This window comes from Pseudophryne corroboree, chromosome 8, assembly GCF_028390025.1.
Source record: "Pseudophryne corroboree isolate aPseCor3 chromosome 8, aPseCor3.hap2, whole genome shotgun sequence".
NCBI classification, from domain to species: domain Eukaryota; kingdom Metazoa; phylum Chordata; class Amphibia; order Anura; family Myobatrachidae; genus Pseudophryne; species Pseudophryne corroboree.
In genome coordinates this window covers 485986951-486011728 of record NC_086451.1, presented here as the reverse complement: position 1 = coordinate 486011728, position 24778 = coordinate 485986951, and the positions used below count along the sequence as shown (strand labels likewise).

General features: G+C 50.7%; 1 protein-coding gene across 1 annotated transcript in view; it reads right to left on the bottom strand.

The window, feature by feature from the left end:
• ITM2A (integral membrane protein 2A) overlaps window positions 1–24778 on the bottom strand; it is a 72820-nt gene that overhangs the window by 2933 nt on the left and 45109 nt on the right. The window contains exon 5 of the mRNA XM_063938415.1: window positions 8824–8974. Coding sequence (XP_063794485.1) covers window positions 8824–8974 — 151 coding nt within the window. The remainder of the gene's footprint in view (window positions 1–8823; window positions 8975–24778) is intronic.

Here is a 24778-nt window from a genome sequence, read left to right as displayed (position 1 = left end):
ACCGGCTTCCTAGCTCGTAACATGGTTGGTATAACTGAATCTGGCATGCCCTCTCTTTTTAAGAGGGCGGTCTCAACAGCCACCCCGTCAAACGCAGCCGCGCTAAATCGGGGTAAAGAAACGGACCCTGTTGTAACAGGTCTGGACGTATCGGGAGCGGCCACGGATCGTCTGCGAGTAATCCTCGAAGATCCGAGAACCAAGCTCTCCGAGGCCAATGCGGCGCCACCAGTATGACTGTGAGCGACTCTCTTTTGATCCGTTTTAGCACCAGAGGGAGCCGCGGAAACGGTGGAAACAGATACACAAGACTGTACGGCCACGCGACAGTGAGAGCATCCACCGCGACTGCCTTTGGATCTCTTGTTCTGGACACATACTGGAGCGTTTGATGATTGTGTCGAGATGCCATCAGGTCCACCTGAGGATAACCCCATCGCTGAACCAACATGTGAAACACTTCTGGATTTAATGACCATTCGCCTGGGTGAAAATCCCGACGACTGAGATAATCCGCTTCCCAGTTGTCCACTCCCGGAATGAACACGGCCGACAATATCACCTGGTGGCATTCCGCCCAATTGAGGATTCGAGCTACTTCCCGCATTGCCATGCGGCTTCTCGTTCCTCCTTGTTTGTTGATGTATGCGACCGCCGTCGCATTGTCCGATTGCACTTGGACAGGCTGAGAGCGAATCATGTGCACTGCTTGTCGTAGCGCATTGAAAATTGCGCGGAGTTCTAGAACATTTATCGACAGCAATTTCTCGTGATCCGCCCAGAGACCCTGGAGCTGACAATTTTGAATGACCGCTCCCCAACCTCTGAGACTGGCGTCCGTAGTTAGAATTATCCAATTGCAAACTCCGAACCGTCTTCCTGCGGTTAAATTGTGTTCCTTGAGCCACCATAGCAGAGAAACTCTTGCTATTGGTGACAACCTCACTCTGTGGTGAATCTGCAGATGCGAGCCCGACCACTGGGCAAGCACGTTCAGCTGAAATGGACGAGAGTGAAATCTCCCGAACTGAAGCGCCTCGAAAGCTGCCACCATTGTGCCTAACAGGCGAATGCACAAGTGTACCGACACTGTGCGTGGTTTGAGTACTAATTGTACTAGATGGCGTAGCATTTGTACTTTTTGTTGTGGTAGGTAAATCCTTTGATTGACCGTATCGAGAATCATACCTAGGAACTGAAGGCGTTGAGACGGAATCAGATGTGATTTCTTGAAATTTACAATCCAACCGTGGTGAACCAGTACATTGTAAGTTAGCAGCGCATGTTGGGTAAGTATCTGTTGAGACGGAGCTTTGATGAGCAGATCGTCTAAATACGGAACTATTGTCACTCCCAGGGATCTGAGGTGAGCTATCATCACCGACATTACTTTGGTGAATACCCGAGGCGCTGATGACAGGCCAAACGGCAGAGCCTAAAACTGGTAATGGTTCTGGCGTATTGCAAATCGTAAGAATTTCTGATGAGGCTGCCAAATTGGAATGTGTAAGTACGCATCCTTGAGGTCTAGCGCAATCAGAAATTCCTTGGTCTCTAACCCCGCAATCACCGAACGTAGAGACTCCATTTTGAATCTGTAGTAAGTTACGTACTGATTGAGGCCCTTTAAGTTCAATATTGGTCTGACTGAGCCATCCGGCTTCGGGACCACAAATAGACTTGAATAATAACCCTGACCCTGTTGGTGTACAGGGACTGGAATCAACACTGCCGAATCCAGTAAGGACTGAATGGCAATTTGCAAAACTGTCCTCTTGTCGTCCGACAGAGGCAAGCCTGTCTTGAAAAACCGCAGAGGCGGCAGACAGTCGAACTCTATTTTGTAACCTTTTAACACTAAATTGCGAATCCAGCCCTCCGCGGATGTGCGGAACCACGCCCCCTGGAACGTCTGAAGGCGTGCTCCCACAATTGGAGAACCGAGATGGGCTGGTAACCCGTCATGCCACTGGCTTGTCGGTAACCTTAGCGTCTTGGCGAGTTGTGTTGGTTTGATGGAAACCACGTCCTCGACCACGTCTAGCAGGCGTGGCTGATCCTCTGCCACGTCCTCGAAAGGGCTGAGGTCTAAAGGATCTGAACGAAGGTCCAGCGTACCTTCTTCTTGGCGCAGGTGGAGGCAATGGTAAGAACACAGACTTACCTCCCGTAGCCTCCTTAATCCATGCGTCCAATTCTGGCCCAAACAACTTCTTGCCATCGTAAGGCAACGCCTCTATACTTCGTTTGACCTCTGCCTCCGCCTGATAAGTACGCAGGTAGAGTGCTCTTCGTGCCGTAACTAGCGAAGATGAAATACGAGAAGTGAGCTGACAGACGTCAGTGGACGCTGTACAGAGATACTCTACAGCCTCAATCATTTGATTTACCTGAATTATCTGGTTTTCGTCCTGTAAAACAGATTTGAGTTCTGTAAGCCATATTATGAGCGCCTTAGTTACCCAAATGCCAACCAATCCAGGTCTTAGCATCACACCTGCTGCTACATACATGCTTTTTAGCATAGTTTCTATCTTGCGATCTGAAGGATCTTTAAGCGTAGTAGCTGCTGGCACTGGTATGGTTAATTTCTTGGTAAGCTTTGACACTGAAGAATCAACTATTGGTGGATTCTCCCATGTACACATTACCGAGTCTGGAAAAGGATAACTAGACTTAAATCTGCGAGGTATAGAAAACCGTTTATCTGGATTCTGTCTTGTTTCTACTAACATCTGATTTAGAGAATCCGACACAGGAAAACTTACTGGCGTCTTCCGTCGTTTAGTAAATACGACCTGATCATTGGTGAGAGGCTGTTCAGCTTCAGGAAACCTTAGCGACTGCCGTACCGCTCTGATGAGATCATCAATGCCGGAACTGTTAACATCCTCGCCATCTGACTCCACTTCGCCCTCCTCCCCCTCATCGTGTTCCGTGAGGTCTGGGATGGAATCGTCAGAATGCAACATAGCAGACACTGGAAAATCATAAGACATATGAAAATTATCCCGTTTGCCCAAAATGGATTTGGACCGTACGCAAGGTTGAGACGCCTCCGGTAGTTCTGGCGGTCTCACCCTAGACTCAGATCTTAACGTTTCTCGTTCCAGACGAGCCGCGGTCATTTCTGTCTGAAATCTCTCCAGTACATTTACTAACATACCCCACGGAGGGTCCGGTGAGGAAATTGGTTGTAAAACAGGAGGAGAAATGGTATTCTGAACGGAATCCACAAAACATACTTTACATGTAGCAGATCCATCCGGTAACACACTGCCACATACTTTGCAAATATGCTTTTTAGTTTTTGCTGGTGCCTTACTCATTATGGCGACAGACAATACAATACACAAAAAACAGACACTTGCACGACTCAGTAAAATAGCAGTAAGGTGTCTCTGTATATATATCTGGCCAAGTGCAGTACACGTGGCCAGTACTATGAAATTTGATCCCAAATTCCCACTAACACCCCTGTGCCTCCGGTGGTGTAGAGATGTAAGACAGGAATCTTCTGGAATCACAGAGGAAGACACAGGAAGCATGTTAAAAATGGCTGCCATGTTATACTTATACATATAATCACAGTGCTGTTACATTCACTGATTATACTGTAACATTCCTCTGCTGCTTATTATTATTGTCCCCCATGTAAAGGCTGCCTGCTCTTTTAGCTTATTACCGCAGCAGCGCAGCGTGTGGGCCCCCAGCGGGTATCGTAGAGCGCTATGTGCCTCGTGTTTCCCAGCGGTGGGCTCCTGTATAATAGCGTCAGCTAATCAAGTTAGCGCTGCGGCGGGCGGCGGCCTGTCGAACAGCGGTGCCTGCACGGAGCCTGAGCGGGGAGATCTGCGGTGCCTGCACGGAGGTCTGTGGCCGAACGTGCGGGCGCCTGAGCGGGGAGAGCCGCGGTGCCTGCACGGAGGTCTGTGGCCGAACGTGCGGGCGCCTGAGCCGCCTGAGAGGGGAGAGCTAGCGCGTCATCAAACACTATGTCCCCACACGTCGGGGCGGCAGCGGGAGCTGACCGCCCCGTTTCACATACCTTACTCCTGCAGACGTGCGGAGGCTCCGACGGGGCTTTTCAGTAAGCGCCGGCCAGCCAGTGCAGGAGGATGTGAGGGCTGTGAGGGAGCTCTTTCAGAGAGGCCCGACACGCCCGTGCTGCTATCAGCAGCTGCACTATCCCTGACCCTGCCTTTTGGAAGGGGGAAAGGGATGTGTACAAATAGTAGAAAAAATAAAAATAAAAGTTTCTTCAACAAAACCGTGACTTCAGGTATTAAGCTGCTACCACGTTCAGCACAGAAAAAACACTGGGTAGTGACCAGGGATATGGAGGGGTGGAGTGTTACTAATTTAAATATTCAGTGCTGTTTCCTACGGAAGCCCGTCCATATCCCCAAGAGTACTCCAGTGACCCCTAGTGGATGAAAAAGAAAAGTATATTTCAGCACAACTGTAACTCATTAATTACCTCCATTATGAAAGCGGCTCTCGTATTAATACAGCGCTAGAATATTCCATTGAGCTGTGTAACTGGGAACAAAACAGCTATAACATGAGACTGGGGAATAACAGACAGAGGTGGCAGTGCAACCACTGCCAACTCTCCTGCCTGTGCCACCTGAGGGCCCATCCTACAGTGCCACCTGCAACCACTGCTCACTCTCCTGCCTGCGCCACCTGAGGGCCCATCCTACACTGCCACCCGCTACCACTGCTCACTCTCCTGCCTGCGCCACCTGAGGGACCATCCTACAGTGCCACCCGCTACCACTGCTCACTCTCCTGCCTGCGCCACCTGAGGGACCATCCTACAGTGCCACCTGCAACCACTGCTCACTCTCCTGCCTGCGCCACCTGAGGGCCCATCCTACACTGCCACCCGCTACCACTGCTCACTCTCCTGCCTGCGCCACCTGAGGGCCCATCCTACACTGCCACCCGCTACCACTGCTCACTCTCCTGCCTGCGCCACCTGAGGGACCATCCTACAGTGCCACCCGCTACCACTGCTCACTCTCCTGCCTGCGCCACCTGAGGGCCCATCCTACAGTGCCACCTGCAACCACTGCTCACTCTCCTGCCTGCGCCACCTGAGGGCCCATCCTACACTGCCACCCGCTACCACTGCTCACTCTCCTGCCTGCGCCACCTGAGGGCCCATCCTACAGTGCCACCTGCAACCACTGCTCACTCTCCTGCCTGCGCCACCTGAGGGCCCATCCTACAGTGCCACCTGCAACCACTGCCCACTCTCCTGCCTGCGCCACCTGAGGGCCCATCCTACAGTGCCACCTACCACTGCCCACTCTCCTGCCTGCGCCACCTGAGGGCCCATCCTACAGTGCCACCTGCAACCACTGCCCACTCACCTGCCTGCGCCACCTGAGGGACCATCCTACAGTGCCACCTGCAACCACTGCCCACTCACCTGCCTGCGCCACCTGAGGGACCATCCTACAGTGCCACCTGCAACCACTGCTCACTCTCCTGCCTGCGCCACCTGAGGGCCCATCCTACAGTGCCACCTGCAACAACTGCCCACTCTCCTGCCTGCGCCACCTGAGAGCCCATCCTACAGTGCCACCTGCTACCACTGCCCACTCTCCTGCCTGCGCCACCTGAGGGTCCATCCTACAGTGCCACCTGCAACCACCGCCCACTCTCCTGCCTGCGCCACCTGAGGGACCATCCTACAGTGCCACCTGCAACCACTGCTCACTCTCCTGCCTGCGCCACCTGAGGGTCCATCCTGCAGTGCCACCTGCAACCACCGCCCACTCTCCTGCCTGCGCCACCTGAGGGCCCATCCTACAGTGCCACCTGCAACCACTGCCCACTCACCTGCCTGCGCCACCTGAGGGCCCATCGTACAGTGCCACCTGCAACCACTGCTCACTCTCCTGCCTGCGCCACCTGAGGGCCCATCCTACAGTGCCACCTGCAACCACTGCCCACTCACCTGCCTGCGCCACCTGAGGGACCATCCTACAGTGCCACCTGCAACCACTGCCCACTCACCTGCCTGCGCCACCTAAGGGACCATCCTACAGTGCCACCTGCAACCATTGCTCACTCTCCTGCCTGTGCCACCTGAGAGCCCATCCTACAGTGTCACCTGCAACCACCGCCCACTCTCCTGCCTGCGCCACCTGAGGGACCATCCTACAGTGCCACCTGCAACCACTGCTCACTCTCCTGCCTGCGCCACCTGAGGGACCATCCTACAGTGCCACCTGCAACAACTGCCAACTCTCCTGCCTGCGCCACCTGAGGGACCATCCTACAGTGCCACCTGCAACCACTGCCCACTCTCCTGCCTGTGCCACCTGAGGGCCTGTTCTTCCAGTGCCACCCGCAACCACCGCCCACTCTCCTGCCTGCGCCACCTGAGGGCCCATTCTACAGTGCCACCTGCTACAACTGCCAACTCTCCTGACTGTGCCACCTGAGAGCCCATCCTACAGTGCCACCTGCTACCACTGCCCACTCTCCTGCCTGCGCCACCTGAGGGCCCATCCTACAGTGCCACCCACAACCACCGCCCACTCTCCTGCCTGCGCCACCTGAGGGCCCATCCTACAGTACCACCTGCAACCACCGCCACTCTCCTGCCTGCGAAACCTGAGGGCCTGTTCTTCCAGTGCCACCCGCAACCACCGCCCACTCTCCTGCCTGCGCCACCTGAGGGCCCATCCTACAGTGCCACCTGCTACCACTACCCACTCTCCTGCCTGCGCCACCTGAGGGCCCATCCTACAGTGCCACCAGCAACCACTGCCCACTCTCCACCCTGCGCCACCCGAGGGCCCATCCTACAGTGCCACCCGCTACCACTGCCCACTCTCCTGCCTGCGCCACCTGAGGGCTCATCCTACAGTGCCACCCGCTACCACTGCCCACTCTCCTGCCTGCGCCACCTGAGGGCCCATCCTAGTGCCACCAGCAACCACTGCCCACTCTCCTGCCTGCGCCACCTGAGGGCCCATCCTAGTGCCACCAGCAACCACTGCCCACTCTCCTGCCTGCGCCACCTGAGGGCCCATCCTACAGTACCACTCGCAACCACTGCCCACTCTCCTGCCTGCGCCACCTGAGGGCCCATCCTACAGTGCCACCCGCAACCACCGCCCACTCTCCTGCCTGCGCCACCTGAGGGCCCATCCTACAGTACCACTCGCAACCACTGCCCACTCTCCTGCCTGCGCCACCTGAGGGCTCATCCTACAGTGCCACCTGCAACCACTGCCCACTCTCCTGCCTGCGCCACCTGAGGGCCCATCCTAGTGCCACCAGCAACCACTGCCCACTCTCCTGCCTGCGCCACCTGAGGACCCATCCTACAGTGCCATCCGCAACCACCGCCCACTCTCCTGCCTGCGCCACCTGAGGGCCCATCCTACAGTACCACTCGCAACCACTGCCCACTCTCCTGCCTGCGCCACCTGAGGGCTCATCCTACAGTGCCACCTGCAACCACTGCCCACTCTCCTGCCTGCGCCACCTGAGGGCTCATCCTACAGTGCCACCTGCAACCACTGCCCACTCTCCTGCCTGCGCCACCTGAGGGTCCATCCTGCAGTGCCACCTGCAACCACCGCCCACTCTCCTGCCTGCGCCACCTGAGGGTCCGTTCTTCCAGCCAATTGGGAGGGAGGGAGGGAGGGGGGGGGGGGGGGGTTCTATTGGGATTTCAGTTGTGGACTATGTTCTAGGACAGAAAAGTGCCTCTTGGTTTTATAATGACATTTTATGTTGGTCACATTCTATCACGGTATGAAACCTTGTATGGCAGCACGGATGGTGCAGTGGTTAGCATTCCTGACTCACAGCACTGCTGTCATGGCTCTGAGGTCAATCCCCACCATGGCTCTGTGTGGAGTTTGTATATTCTCCCTGTGCTTGTGTTGACTCTCAAAAAAAAAAAAAAAAAAAAAAGAGTAGATGGTCCAAGTAGTTCTTATCAGTCATCAAATTCTACCTTTCTATGTTTATATCTTCCCAAGTAATGCCTCCGGTCAGCGGAGGTGGTTACACACATGGGAGTATATACGTGTGAGGTCACTATCTAGTGCACTGCCGCACATCAGAGGAACTCACCAATGATCTGATCTCTCCGGTCAGCGGAGGTGGTTACACACATTGGAGTATATACGTGCGAGGTCACTATCTAGTGCACTGCCGCACATCAGAGGAACTCACCAATGATCTGATCTCTCCGGTCAGCGGAGGTGGTTACACACAGTGGAGTATATACGTGTGAGGTCACTATCTAGTGCACTGCCGCACATCAGAGGAACTCACCAATGATCTGATCTCTCCGGTCAGCGGAGGTGGTTACACACATTGGAGTATATACGTGTGAGGTCACTATCTAGTGCACTGCCGCACATCAGAGGAACTCACCAATGATCTGATCTCTCCGGTCAGCGGAGGTGGTTACACACATTGGAGTATAGACGTGTGAGGTCACTATCTAGTGCACTGCCGCACATCAGAGGAACTCACCAATGATCTGATCTCTCCGGTCAGCGGAGGTGGTTACACACATTGGAGTATATACGTGTGAGGTCACTATCTAGTGCACTGCCGCACATCAGAGGAACTCACCAATGATCTGATCTCTCCGGTCAGCGGAGGTGGTTACACACATTGGAGTATATACATGTGAGGTCACTATCTAGTGCACTGCCGCACATCAGAGGAACTCACCAATGATCTGATCTCTCCGGTCAGCGGAGGTGGTTACACACATTGGAGTATATACGTGTGAGGTCACTATCTAGTGCACTGCCGCACATCAGAGGAACTCACCAATGATCTGATCTCTCCTCTGCAGTCTGTACGTCTCCCGTCCAACACAGTTCTGATAGATAAAGATTCCCAGGTCGGATACATCCGTGATTCTTTCTGTCACCACCAGCTCCTCACGGACCAGGTAGGTCTGGGGCAGGTAGGTACCAGCCTGAGGTAAAAAAATCAATGACACATCCATTCATTGTTAGATAAACCCCACTCTCAGATAATGATCCCTGTGGCTCATTCCACAGGTTACACATGTCCAATACCACCATCCCTCCCCCAAAATTCATGTCCTGGATCTATACCTCCCCCATCTATCCCGCCGTACACAGCTATACTGTATAAACCACCCCACAGCCAGATCTGTAATAGATATAGATAGATGTCTACCCACCCCAAGCAGATCTACTACGTATACATCCCCACCACCAGCCAGATCTGCAATATACGAGGGCTGGTAGAAAAGTAATGAGACGGTCTCTGGTATACATGGCTGCGGTTATTGTGACGCTCATACATGTATCTGACCCCAAGGTTGGACTGTTGGACTCCTCTTTGTTTGGTCACAGAAGGTCTTCGAACGTTTCGCCATAACGGATGAGGAAGACGCATCTGTGAGATTACGTCAGAGATGTGTGATTGAATTTTGTGTTACAGTTGGAGAAAGCGGAAGTGAAACTCATGTAACGTTGCAGCGGCACACGGTGGAGACACGATTAGCCGTGCTGGAGTATTTCGGTGCATTTTCAGGTCCTCTGTCACAATGTGCTGAGCCTGTGCCAATGAGACGCAAAGTGAAGCCGGAAGTTTGCATAAAGTTACCCTCCTGTTACTGCAACGTCTCCGCAGCTTTGGCTGACATCTGTAACCGCGGTGGATGGTCTCCCAGAGCGACCTGCGCCAGTCACTCACATATTACCCTCTTTGTAGTGCTTCCACCACAGAAATAGTGCAGCGCGGCTAATTGTGTCTCCTTCGCACGCTGCCGTAACATTTCATTTCCTTTATCCAATTTAACACAACATTTAATCACACAGACAAGTCTTCCTCATCCGCCATGCGGAAACGTACGAAGACCTTCCAGCGACCAAACAGACGACTACAGCAGTATATACTCCCCACGCAGATCTACTGTACATATCCCACTACCACTCAGATCTAGAATGTACACATACCCACCCACCAAAATCTACCATGTGTTCACATACCCACTCCACCTCCCAATCTACCATGTGTACCCACTCCACCTCCCAATCTACCATGTGTACACCCCCGCCCACCCAGACCTACTCAATCACATGCAGATTTATTGTATACAATCCCAATACCACCCAGATCTACTATGTATATAACCCTTCCCAGCCAGATCTGCAATATATACCCCCCACCACATAAGTCACACAGATAGCGTTTGGGGAGAGGGGGAGAAGAAAAATACAGCAAGGATTGTAAGGGGGGGGATTAGAGAGAAAGGGTCACACATACAACGAGTGGTAATTACACATACAGCGTGGGGGGTGGGGGTGGAAAGAGTCACACATACAGTAAGTAGTAATTACACATACAGCGTGGGGGGGACTGGAAAGTCACACATACAGTAATTACACATACAGCGTGGGGGTGGAATGAGTCACACAAACAGTGAGTAGTAATTACACATACAGCGTGGGGGGGAGTGGAGAGTCACACATACAGTAAGTAGTAATTACACATACAGCGTGGGGGGTGGAAAGAGTCACACATACGTTGAGTAGCAATTATACATACAGCGTGGGGGGGGGGGGGGTGAAAAGAGTCACATGCAGTGAGTGGTAATTACACATACAGCGTGGGGGTGGTGGAAAGAGTCAAACATGCAGAGAGTAGTAATTACACATACAGCGTGGGGGGGAAAGAGTCACACATACAGTGAGTAGTAATTACTCATACAGCGTGGGGGGGGGGGTGTAAAGAGTCACACATGCAGTGAGTAGTAATTACACATACAGCGTGGGGGGTGGAAAGAGTCACACATACAATTAGTAGTAATTACACATACAGCGTGGGGAGGGGCTGGAAAGAGTCACACATACGGAGAGTAGTAATTACACATACAGCGTGGGGGGGGGGTGGAAAGAGTCACACACACAGCGAGTAGTAATTACACATACAGCGTGGGGGGGGGAAAGAGTCGCATGCAGTGAGTAGTAATTACACATACAGCGTGGGGGGGGGGGGGGGGGGGGGGGGAGTCAAACATGCAGAGAGTAGTAATTACACATACAGCGTGGGGGGGGAGAGTCAAACATGCAGAGAGTAGTAATTACACATACAACGTGGGGGGGGGGGTGGAAAGAGTCACACATACAGCGAGTAGTAATTACACATACAGCGTGGGGGGGGGAAAGAGTCACATGCAGTGAGTAGTAATTACACATACAGTGTGTGGGGGGGGGGAGGGGAGAGTCACATGCAGTGAGTAGTAATTACACATACAGCGTGGGGGGGGAGGGGGGAGTCAAACATGCAGAGAGTAGTAATTACACATACAGCGTGGGGGGGGAAAGTCACACATGCAGTGAGTAGTAATTACACATACAGTGTGGGGGGGGGGGGGAGTCACATGCAGTGAGTAGTAATTACACATACAGCGTGGGGGGGTGGTGGAAAGAGTCACATGCAGTGAGTAGTAATTACACATACAGCGTGGGGTGTGTGGATAGAGTCACACATACAGTGAGTAGTAATTACACATACCGCGTGTGGTGGGGGGGGGGGGACTGTAAAGAGTCGCACATACGGGGAGTAGTAATTACATATACAGCGTAGGGGGTGGTGGATAGAGGCACACATACAGTGAGTAGTAATTACACATACAGCGTGGGGGGGGTGGGGTGGAAAGAGTCACATACAGCGAGTAGTAATTACACATACAGCGTGGGGTGTGGAAAGAGTCAAACATACAGTGAGTAGTAATTACACATACAGCGTAGGGGGGGCGTGGAAAGGGTCACGCATACAGTGAGTAGTAATTACACATACAGCGTGGGGGGGTGGAAAGAGTCACACATACAGTGAGTAGTAATTACACATACAGCGTGGGGAGGGGCTGGAAAGAGTCACACATACAGTGAGTAGTAATTACACATACCGCGTGTGGTGGGGGGGGGGACTGGAAAGAGTCGCACATACGGGGAGTAGTAATTACATATACAGCGTAGGGGGTGGTGGATAGAGGCACACATACAGTGAGTAGTAATTACACATACAGCGTGGGGGGTGGAAAGAGTCAAACATACAGTGAGTAGTAATTACACATACAGCGTAGGGGGGGCGTGGAAAGGGTCACGCATACAGTGAGTAGTAATTACACATTCAGCGTGGGGGGGCTGGAAAGAGACACATACGGAGAGTAGTAATTACACATACAGCGTGGGGGGGTGGGGGTGGAAAGAGACACATACGGAGAGTAGTAATTATACATACAGCGTGGGGGGGGTGGAAAGTCACACATACGGAGAGTAGTAATTACACATACAGCGTGGGGGGTGGAAAGTCACACATACAGTGAGTAGTAATTACACATACAGCGTGGGGGGGTGGGGGGTGGAAAGAGTCACACATACAGTGAGTAGTAATTACACATACAGCGTGGGGGGTGGAAAGTCACACATACAGTGAGTAGTAATTACACATACAGCGTGGGGGGTGGAAAGAGTCACACATACAGTGAGTAGTAATTACACATACAGCGTGGGGGTGTGGAAAGAGTCACACATACAGTGAGTAGTAATTACACATACAGCGTGGGGGGGGGGGGATGGAAAGAGTCACACATGCAGTGAGTAGTAATTACACATACAGCGTGGGGGGGTGGAAAGAGTCACACATGCAGTGAGTAGTAATTACACATACAGCGTGGGAAGGGGCTGGAAAGAGTCACACATACGGAGAGTAGTAATTACACATACAGCGTGGGGGGTGGGGTGGAAAGAGTCACACATGCAGTGAGTAGTAATTACACATACAGCGTGGGGGGGGGGAAGTCACACATACAGTGAGTAGTAATTACACATACAATGTGTGGGGGGGTGGAAAGAGTCACATACAGTGAGTAGTAATTACACATTAAACATACAGCGTGGGGGGGTGGGGGTGGAAAGAGACACATACAGTGAGTAGTAATAACACATACAGCGTGGGGGTGGTGGAAAGAGTCACACATACAGTGAGACGTACAGCGTGGGGGGGTGGAGTCACACATACAGTGAGTAGTAATTACACATACAGCGTGGGGGTGGGGGGTGGAAAGAGACACATACGGAGAGTAGTAATTACACATACAGCGTGGGGGGGGGTGGAAAGAGTCACACATACGGAGAGTAGTAATTACACATACAGCGTGGGGGGTGGAAAGTCACACATACAGTGAGTAGTAATTACACATACAGCGTGGGGGGGTGGGGTGGAAAGAGTCACACATACAGTGAGTAGTACAGCGTGGGGGGGGGGGGGGGGAGTCACACATGCAGTGAGTAGTAATTACACATACAGCGTGGGGGGGGGTGGAAAGAGTCACATGCAGTGAGTAGTAATTACACATACAGCGTGGGGTGTGTGGAAAGAGTCACACATACAGTGAGTAGTAATTACATATACCGCGTGTGGTGGGGGGGGGGACTGGAAAGAGTCGCACATACGGGGAGTAGTAATTACATATACAGCGTAGGGGGTGGTGGATAGAGGCACACATACAGTGAGTAGTAATTACACATACAGCGTGGGGGGTGGAAAGAGTCAAACATACAGTGAGTAGTAATTACACATACAGCGTAGGGGGGGCGTGGAAAGGGTCACGCATACAGTGAGTAGTAATTACACATACAGCGTGGGGAGGGGCTGGAAAGAGTCACACATACAGTGAGTAGTAATTACACATACAGCGTGGGGGGGGGGGGAAAGGGTCACGCATACAGTGAGTAGTAATTACACATTCAGCGTGGGGGGGCTGGAAAGAGACACATACGGAGAGTAGTAATTACACATACAGCGTGGGGGGGTGGGGGTGGAAAGAGACACATACGGAGAGTAGTAATTATACATACAGCGTGGGGGGGGTGGAAAGAGTCACACATACGGAGAGTAGTAATTACACATACAGCGTGGGGGGTGAAAAGTCACACATACAGTGAGTAGTAATTACACATACAGCGTGGGGGGGTGGGGGGTGGAAAGAGTCACACATACAGTGAGTAGTAATTACACATACAGCGTGGGGGGGGGGATGGAAAGAGTCACACATGCAGTGAGTAGTAATTACACATACAGCGTGGGGGGTGGAAAGAGTCACACATGCAGTGAGTAGTAATTACACATACAGCGTGGGGAGGGGCTGGAAAGAGTCACACATACGGAGAGTAGTAATTACACATACAGCGTGGGGGGGTGGGGGGTGGAAAGAGTCACACATGCAGTGAGTAGTAATTACACATACAGCGTGGGGGGTGGAAAGAGTCACACATGCAGTGAGTAGTAATTACACATACAGCGTGGGGAGGGGCTGGAAAGAGTCACACATACGGAGAGTAGTAATTACACATACAGCGTGGGGGGGTGGTGGAAAGAGTCACACATGCAGTGAGTAGTAATTACACATACAGCGTGGGGGGGGGGAAGTCACACATACAGTGAGTAGTAATTACACATACAGCGTGGGGGTGTGGAAAGAGTCACACATACAGTGAGTAGTAATTACACATACAGCGTGGGGGGGGGGATGGAAAGAGTCACACATGCAGTGAGTAGTAATTACACATACAGCGTGGGGGGTGGAAAGAGTCACACATGCAGTGAGTAGTAATTACACATACAGCGTGGGGAGGGGCTGGAAAGAGTCACACATACGGAGAGTAGTAATTACACATACAGCGTGGGGGGGGGGGGGTGGAAAGAGTCACACATGCAGTGAGTAGTAATTACACATACAGCGTGGGGGGGGGGGGGAAGTCACACATACAGTGAGTAGTAATTACACATACAATGTGTGGGGGGGTGGAAAGAGTCACATACAGTGAGTAGTAATTACACATTAAACATACAGCGTGGGGGGGTGGGGGTGGAAAGAGACACATACAGTGAGTAGTAATAACATACAGCGTGGGGGTGGTGGAAAGAGTCACACATACAGTGAGTAGTAATTACACATACAGCGTGGGGAGGGGCTGGAAAGAGTCACACGTACAGTGAGTAGTAATTACACATACAGTGTGGGGGGGTGGGGGTGGAAAATAGGATTTTGGTACTTACCAGGTAAATCCTTTTCTTTGAATCCATAGGGGGCACTGGAGTACTCTTGGGATATGGATGGCTTTAGCAGAACAAAGGCACTGAATATTTAAATTTAGAACTCTCCTCCCCTCCATATCCCAGGGTACCTCAGTGTTTTTTACCGAGCCGAACAGGAGCGATAGAGAGGTTGACAATGGGGAATTACATATAACATAACGGACAACAACAAAGTTGACACATAACGTTACTGACAACGAAACAGTTGACACCATAACCGATAGAACCTTATAATTTGAACCAGTCGGTGAAAATAAGATTTTACTTACCGATAAATCTATTTCTCATAGTCCGTAGTGGATGCTGGGGACTCCGTCAGGACCATGGGGAATAGCGGCTCCGCAGGAGACAGGGCACAAAAGCAAGCTTTTAGGATCACATGGTGTGCACTGGCTCCTCCCCCTATGACCCTCCTCCAAGCCTCAGTTAGGTACTGTGCCCGGACGAGCGTACACAATAAGGAAGGATCTTGAATCCCGGGTAAGACTCATACCAGCCACACCAATCACACCATACAACTTGTGATTTGAACCCAGTTAACAGTATGATAACAATGAAGTAGCCTCTAAAAAAGATGGCTCACAACAATAATAACCCGATTTTTTTGTAACAATAACTATGTACAAGTAATGCAGACAATCCGCACTTGGGATGGGCGCCCAGCATCCACTACGGACTATGAGAAATAGATTTATCGGTAAGTAAAATCTTATTTTCTCTAACGTCCTAGTGGATGCTGGGGACTCCGTCAGGACCATGGGGATTATACCAAAGCTCCCAAACGGGCGGGAGAGTGCGGATGACTCTGCAGCACCGAATGAGAGAACTCCAGGTCCTCCTCAGCCAGGGTATCAAATTTGTAGAATTTAGCAAACGTGTTTGCCCCTGACCAAGTAGCTGCTCGGCAAAGTTGTAAAGCCGAGACCCCTCGGGCAGCCGCCCAAGATGAGCCCACCTTCCTTATGGAATGGGCATTTACAGATTTTGGCTGTGGCAGGCCTGCCACAGAATGTGCAAGCTGAATTGTACTACAAATCCAACGAGCAATAGTCTGCTTAGAAGCAGGAGCACCCAGCTTTTTGGGTGCCTACAATATAAACAGCAAGTCAGACTTTCTGACTCCAGCCGTCCTGGAATTATATATATATATATATATATTTTCAGGGCCCTGACAACGTCTAGCAACTTGGAGTCCTCCAAGTCCCTAGTAGCCGCAGGCACCACAATAGGTTGTTTCAGGTGAAACGCTGACACCACCTTAGGAAGAAACTGGGGACGAGTCCGCAGTTCTGCCCTGTCCGAATGGAAAATCAAATATGGGCTTTTGTAAGACAAAGCCGCCAATTTTGACAATCGCCTGGCCGAGGCCAGGGCCAACAGCATGGTCACTTTCCATGTGAGATATTTCAAATCCACAGATTTGAGTGGTTCAAACCAATATGATTTGAGGAATCCCAACACTACGTTGAGATGCCACGGTGCCACTGGAGGCACACAAGGGCTGTATATGCAATACTCCCTTGACAAACGTCTGGACTTCAGGAACTGAAGCCAATTCTTTCTGGAAGAAAATCTATAGGGCCGAAACTTGAACCTTAATGGACCCCAATTTGAGGCTCATAGACACTCCTGTTTGCAGGAAGTGCAGAAATCGACCTAGTTGAAATTTTTTTGTGGGGCCCTCCTGGCCTCACCCACGCAACATATTTTTACCACATGTGGTGATAACGTTGTGCGGTCACCTCCTTCCTGGCTTTGACCAGGGTAGGTATGACCTCTTCCGGAATGCCTTTTCCCTTAGGATCCGGCGTTCAAACCGCCATGCCGTCAAACGCAGTCGCGGTAAGTCTTGGAACAGACAAGGTCCCTGCTGGAGCAGGTCCTTTCTTAAAGGCCGATGCCACGGTTCCTCTTGGAACAGACATGGTACTTGCTGAAAGCAAATCCCTTCTTAGCTCCCGAGGCCATTAGTCCTCTGTGAGCATCTCTTGAAGTTCCGGTTACCAAGTCCCTCTTGGCCAATCCGGAGCCACGAGTATAGTTCTTACTCCTCTATGTCTTATAATTCTCAATACCTTGGTTATGAGAAGCAGAGAAGGGAACACATACACCGACTGTTACACCCACGGTGTTACCAGGACGTCCACAGCTATCGCCTGAAGGTCTCGTGACCTGGCGCAATACCTGTCCCATTTTTTTGTTCGGGCGGGACGCCATCATGTCCACCTTTGGTCTTTCCCAACGGTTCACAATCATGCGGAAAACTTCCCGATGAAGTTCCCGCTCTCCCGGGTGGAGGTCGTGCCTGCTGAGGAAGTCTGCTTCCCAGTCGTCCACTCCCGGAATGAACACTGCTGACAGTGCTATCACATGATTTTCCGCCTAGCGAAAAATCCTTGCAGTTTTGCCACTGCCCTCCTGCTTCTTGTGTCGCCCTTTCTGTTTACGTGGGCGACTGCCGTGATGTTATCCCACTGGATCAATACCGGCTGACCTTGAAGCAGAGGTCTTGCTAAGCTTAGAGCATTATAAATTTGCTCTTAGCTCCAGTATATTTATGTGGAGAGAATTCTCCAGACTTGATCACACTCCTTGTGTGACTGCTCCCCAGCCTCTCAGGCTGGCCTCCGTGGTCACGAGCATCCAATCCTGAATGCCGAATCTGCGGCCCTCTAGAAGATGAGCACTCTGTAATCACCACAGGAGAGACACCCTTGTCCTTTGATATAGGGTTATCCGCTGATGCATCTGAAGATGCGATCCGGACCATTTGTCCAGCAGATCCCACTGAAGAGTTCTTGCGTGAAATCTGCCGAATGGAAGCGCTTCGTAATAAGCCACCATTTTTACCAGGACTCTTGTGCAATGATGCACTGACACTTTTCCTGGTTTTAGGAGGATCCCGATTAGCTCGGATAACTCCCTGGCTTTCTCCTCTGGGAGAAACACCTTTTCCTGGACTGTGTCCAGAATCATCCCTAGGACCAGCAGACGTGTCGTCGGAACAACTGCGGTTTTGGAATATTTAGAATCCACCCGTGCTGTTGTAGAACTACTTGAGATAGTGCTACTCCGACCTCCAACTGTTCTCTGGACCTTGTTCTTATCAGGAGGTCGTCCATTTTCTTTGAAGACGAATCCTCCTTTCGGTCATTACCTTGGTAAGGACCCGGGGTGCCTTGGACAATCCAACGGCATCGTCTTGAAACTGATAGTGACAGTTCTGTACCACGAACCTGAGGTACCCTTGGTGAGAAAAGGCAAATTTTGGGACATGGAGGTAAGCATCCCTGATGTCCCGGGACACCATATAGTCCCCTTGTTCTTTGCTATCACTGCTCTGAGTGACTCCATCTGGATTTGAACCCTTGTAAGTGTTCAAATTTTTCAGATTTAGAATAGGTCTCACCTAGCCTTCAGTACCACCATATAGTGTGGAGTAATACCCCTTTCCTTGTTGTCGGAGGGGTAAATTTATTATCACCTGCTGGGAATACAGCTTGTGAATTGTTTTCAATACTGCCTCCCTGTCGGAGGGAGACATTGGTACAGCAGACTACAGGAACCTGCGAGGGGGGAAACCTCTCGACATTCCAATCTGTACCCCTTGGATACTACTTGTAGGATCCAGGGGTCCTGTACGGTCCCAGCGTCATGCTGAGAACTTGGTAGAAGCGGTGGAGGGCTTCTGTTCCTGGGAATGGGCTGCCTGCTGCAGTCTTCTTCCCTTTCCTCTATCCCTGGGCAGATATGACTCTTATAGGGACGAAAGGACTGAGGCTGAAAAGACGGTGTCTTTTTCTGCAGAGATGTGACTTAGGGTAAAAAACGGTGGATTTTCCAGCAGTTGCCCTGGCCACCAGGTCCCATGGACCGACCCCAAATAACTCCTCCCCTTTATACGGCAATACATCTTTGTGCCGTTTGGAATCTACATCACCTGACCACTGTTGTGTCCATAAACATCTTCTTGCAGATATGGACATCGCATTTACTCTTGATGCCAGAGTGCAAATATCCCTCTGCGCATCTCGCATATATAGAAATGCATCCTTTAAATGCTCTATAGTCAATAAAATACTGTCCCTGTCAAAGGTATCAATATTTTTAGTCAGGGAATCCGACCAAGCCACCTCAGCTCTGCACATCCAGGCTGAGGCGATCGCTGGTCGCAGTATAACACCAGCATGTGTGTGTATACTTTTTAGGATATTTTTCAGCCTCCTATCAGCTGGCTCCTTAAGTACGGCCCTATCCGTAGATGGTACCGCTACTTGTTCTGATAAGCGTGTGAACGCCTTATCCACCCTGAGGGGTGTTTCCCACCGCGCCTTAACTTCTGGCGGGAAAGGGTATACCGCCAATAATTTTCTATCGGGGGAAACCCACGCATCATCACACACTTCATTTAATTTATCTGATTCAGGAAAAACTATAGGTAGTTTTTTCACACCCCACATAATACCCTTTTTTGTGGTACTTGGAGTATCAGAAATATGTAACACCTCCTTCATTGCCCTTAACGTGTGGCCCTAAAAGAAAATACGTTTGTTTCTTCACCGTCGACACTGAAATCAGTGTCCGTGTCTGGGTCTGTGTCGACCGACTGAGGTAAATGGGCATTTTACAGCCCCTGACGGTGTTTGAGACGCCTGGACAGATACTAATTTGTTCGCCGGCCCTCTCATGTCGTCAACCGGCTTGCAGCGTGTTGACATTGTCACGTAATTTCCATAAATAAGCCATCCATTCCGGTGTCGACTCCCTAGAGAGTGACATCACCATTACAGGCAATTTGCTCCGCCTCCTCACCAATATTTTCCTCATACATGTCGACACACACGTACCGACATACAGCACACACATAGGGAATGCTCTGATAGATGACAGGACCCACTAGCCCTTTGGGGAGACAGAGGAAGAGTTTGCCAGCACACACCAAAACGCTATAATTATCCAGGGACAACCTTTATATAAGTGTTCCTCCCTTATAGCATTTTAATATATATACATATCGCCAAATCAGTGCCCCCCCTCTCTGTTTTAATCCTGTTTCTGTAGTGCAGTGCAGGGGAGAGCATGGGAGCCTTCCCACCAGCTTTTCTGTGAGGGAAAATGGCGCTGTGTGCTGAGGAGAATAGGCCCCGTCCCCTTTTCGGCGGGCTTCTTCTCCGGAGTTTTAGATATCTGGCAGGGGTTAAATACATCCATATAGCCTCAAGGGCTATATGTGATGTATTTTTCGCCATACAGGTATTATACATTGCTGCCCAGGGCGCCCCCCCCCCAGCGCCCTGCACCCTCCGTGACCGCTGTGTGAAGTGTGCTGACAACAATGGCGCACAGCTGCAGTGCTGTGCGCTACCTGATGAAGACTGAGAGTCTTCTGCCGCCTGGTTCCGGACCTCTTCATCTTCAGCGTCTGCAAGGGGGGTCGGCGGCGCGGCTCCGGGACGAACCCCAGGGCGAGCCCTGTGTTCCGACTCCCTCTGGAGCTATGTCCAGTAGCCTAAGAATCCAATCCATCCTGCACGCAGGTGAGTTGAAAATCTCTCCCCTAAGTCCCTCGATGCAGTGAGCCTGTTGCCAGCAGGACTCACTGAAAATAAAGAACCTAAAAACTTTTTCTAAGTAACTCTTTAAGAGAGCCACCTAGATTGCACCCTTCTCGGCCGGGCACAAAAACCTAACTGAGGCTTGGAGGAGGGTCATAGGGGGAGGTGCCAGTGCACACCATGTGATCCTAAAAGCTTGCTTTTGTGCCCTGTCTCCTGCGGAGCCGCTATTCCCCATGGTCCTGACGGAGTCCCCAGCATCCACTAGGACGTTAGAGAAAATGTGTTACCATAAGATCCCCTGAGCTTAATACAACCCAGGTAAAACTGCTCTGGGTGGGCGTCCAGTGCCCCCTATGGATTCAAAGAAAAGGATTTACCTGGTAAGTACCAAAATCCTATTTTCTTTTTCATCCACTAGGGGTCACTGGAGTACTCTTGGGACGTACCAAAGCTTCCCCTGTGGGTGGGAGAGCTGTTTGACACCTGTAACACTAGGCGGCCAAAGCTAGATGCTGATGCCGCAAACGTATCAAACTTGTAAAAGCGCACAAACGTGTTCACTGAAGACCATGTAGCCGCATGGTCAAGCTGCGTCGTAGAAGCTCCACGACCAGCTGCCCATGACGTTCCCACAGAACCTGTGGCATGAGCTATTACTGATGTAGGCGACTGTAACCTAGCATGAAGGTAAGCCTGACGTATGGTCAGTTTTATCCATCTGGATAAGGTCTGCTGAGAAGCTGGCCTCCACTTGGCAGCATCATAGAGAACAAACAACGTATCCGTATTACGAACTGTAGACGTTCGGGACACAAACGCGTAATGCGCGTACCACATTCAGAGTTCCAGAATGTGCTGTCAACACAGGAACTACTATTGGTTGATTGATGTGAAAAAGAGGACACTAGCTTTGGTAAGAAATCGGGATTCGTCCGAAGTTCCGCTCTGTCATCATGAAACACCAAATACGGTGGCTTGCATGACAAGGCACCCAAATCTGAAACACGCCTTGCCGAAGCTAAGGCTAGAAGAAAAATTGTTGTCCAAGTGAGAAACTTTATATCCACTTGCTGTAAGTGTTCAAAATATGAAGACTGTAAGAAATCTAAAACCAGATTCAAGTCCTATGGCGCTGTAGGTGGAATGAATGGAGGCTGAACTCTGAGGACACCTTGGAGAAAGGTGTGTATAGACGGCAATAGAGCCAATCGTCTTTGAAAGTAAATTGACAAAGCAGATACCTGCACCTTTAGTGTAGATAAACGCAGTCCTCCATCTAAACCCGTCTGTAGAAATAGCAAAAGGCGGGATAACTTGAAAGATGATGTCGGAAACTTCCGAGCTTCACACCAACCTATATAGGCACGCCAAATTCTGTAATAATGAGCTGCCGTAACCGGCTTCCTAGCTCGTAACATGGTTGGTATAACCGATACTGTAATGCCCTCTCTTCTTAAGAGGGCGGTCTCAACAACCACCCTGTCAACCGCAGCCGCGCTAAATAGGGGTAAAAGAACGGACCCTGTTGTAACAGGTCTGAACGTAGTAGGAGCTGCCAAGGATCGTCTGCGAGTAGTCCGCGGAGATCCGAGAACCAAGCTCTCCGAGACCAATGAGGCATCACCAGTATGACTGTGACAGACTCTTGTGATCCGTTTTAGCGACAGAGAGCAGCGGAAAACGGTGGAAACAGATACACGAGGCTGTACGGGCCCGCGATTGTGTGAGCATCCACCGCCACTGCCCTTGGATCTCTCGTTCCGGACACATACTGGGGCGTTTGTAATTGTTGCGAGATGCCATCAGGTCCACCTGAGGATATCCCACCTGTGGACCAACTTTTGAAACACCTCTGGATTTAATGCCCATTCTCCTGGATGAAAATCCCGACGCCTGAGATAATCCACCTCCCAGTTGTTCACTCCCGGAATGAACCCTGCCGACAAATCACCTGGTGGTATTTTGGTCAATTGAGGATTCGAGCTACTTCCCGCATGGCCATGCGGCTTCTCGTTCCTCCTTGTTTGTTGATGTATGTGACTGCAGTCGCGTTGTCTGACTGCACTTGGACAGTCTGAGAGGGAAGCATGTGTAATGCTTGTCGTAGTGCATTGTAAATTGCGCAGAGTTCCAGGCCATTTTTAGACAGCAATTTGTCGTGATCCGCCCAGAGACCCTGTCGCTGACAATTTTGAACTATAGCTCCCCAACCTCTGAGACTCACGTTCGCCGTTAGAATTATTCAATTCCAGCCGCCGCCTGCGGTTAAATTGTGAACCTTGAGCCCCAGAGTAGAGACACCCTCGCCCTTGCCGACAACCTCACCCTGTGGGAAATCTGCAGAATGCGAGGCCGACCACTATTGTTGAAATGGACGAGAGGGAAAACTTCCGAACTGAAGCGCTTCGAAAGCCACCACCATTGTTCCTAATAGGGGAATACACAAATGTACCGAGACTGTGCGTGGCTTGAGCACTTATTGTACCAGATGAATAATCTGTACTTTCTGTTGTAGTAGGGAAATTATTTGATTTACCGTATCGAGAATCATACCTAGAAATTGAAGTCGTTGAGACGGAAATAGATGCGATTTCTTGAAATTGACACTCCAACCGGGGTGTATGTTAGCAGCGCAAGTTGGAGGAGCATCTGTTGAGACGGAGTTTTCATGAGCAGATCGTCTAAGTACGGAACGATAGTCACTGCCAGGGATCTGAGATGAGCTATTATCACAGACATCACTCTGGCGAATACCCGAGGCGCTGACGAGAGGCCAAACGGTAGGGCCTGTGTGGCGTATTGCAAAACGCAAGAACCTCTGATGAGGTGACCAAATCGAAATGTGTAAGTACGCATTCTTGAAATCAAGCGCAATCATGCAATCTTGTGGCTTCAAATCTGCAAATACTGACCGCAGAAATTCCATATTCAATCTGTAGTAAGTGACTTACTGATTGAGACAGACGGAGCCCTCCGAAATCAGTACCACAAACAGATGGGAATAATAACCCTGACCTTGTTGGTGTACCAGGCTGGAATTAAAAACTGCTGAATCCAGCAGAGACTGAATGGCAATCTGCCAAAACGCCTTCTTGTCGTCCGACAGAGACAGTCCAGTTTTGAAAAAAAAACCCGCAGTGGCGGAAGTCTTTTAACACTAAATTGCGGATACATCCATCAGTGGATGTCTGGAATCCCGGCAAATGTAACATCTGAAGGCGCGCTACCACAATTGGAAATCCAAAATGGCCTGGGAGCCCGTCAAGCCACTGGCTTGTTGATGATTTTAGCGCCCTGGTGTTACAAGGCGTGGCTGTACCACAGCCTTGACAGGACTGAAGTCTAAAGTGAACGCCGGACCAGAGTATTTCCGTCTTGGTACCAGTGGAGGCAATAGCAGGAAACTAAACTCTCTTCCCTCCGCCTTGGCCTGAGAAATGCATCTGTCAATTTTAGGACCAAACAACTTCTGGCCACCGTATTCTTTTGACCTCTGACTTCGCTTGCCAAGAACGCAGCCAGAGAACCTGTCGTGCTGTAACTAGCGACGATGAAAGGCGAGAAGCGAGCTAACAGGCGGCAGCAGAAGCTGTACATAGCTACTCAGCAGCTTCTCCGATTAACGATAAGTATAACGTGATTGTCATTGTTTCCATACAAAAAGCGCCTTAGTGACCCAAATCTATCTTACGTCTGAAGGGTTTTCATAAGGTTGACACAGACGAATCCACCAATGGCGGATTCTCCAATGTAGATGTCACTGTGTGGAAACGGGTAAATAGAATTAAATCTGGGAGGTATAGAACCGGTTATTCGGTTATTTTGCGTTTCTACTAACATCTTATTAAGAAATCCTAAATAAGAGCCCGATTGCTCCTTAGTCTCTGTAAACTTCAGAGACTGACGCACTGGTCATTATCAATGTCTGGGCTGTCAAAAATCGCACTTCTGACTGCTGGTCTAATATGCCCTCCTCACCCTTATGTAGCGTCGTGAGGTTTGGCATAGAATTGTCAGACCGCAACACAGCAGAAACGGTTAAAGTATAAGACCAATTAATTAATATCCGTTAGATTTGACGGTCT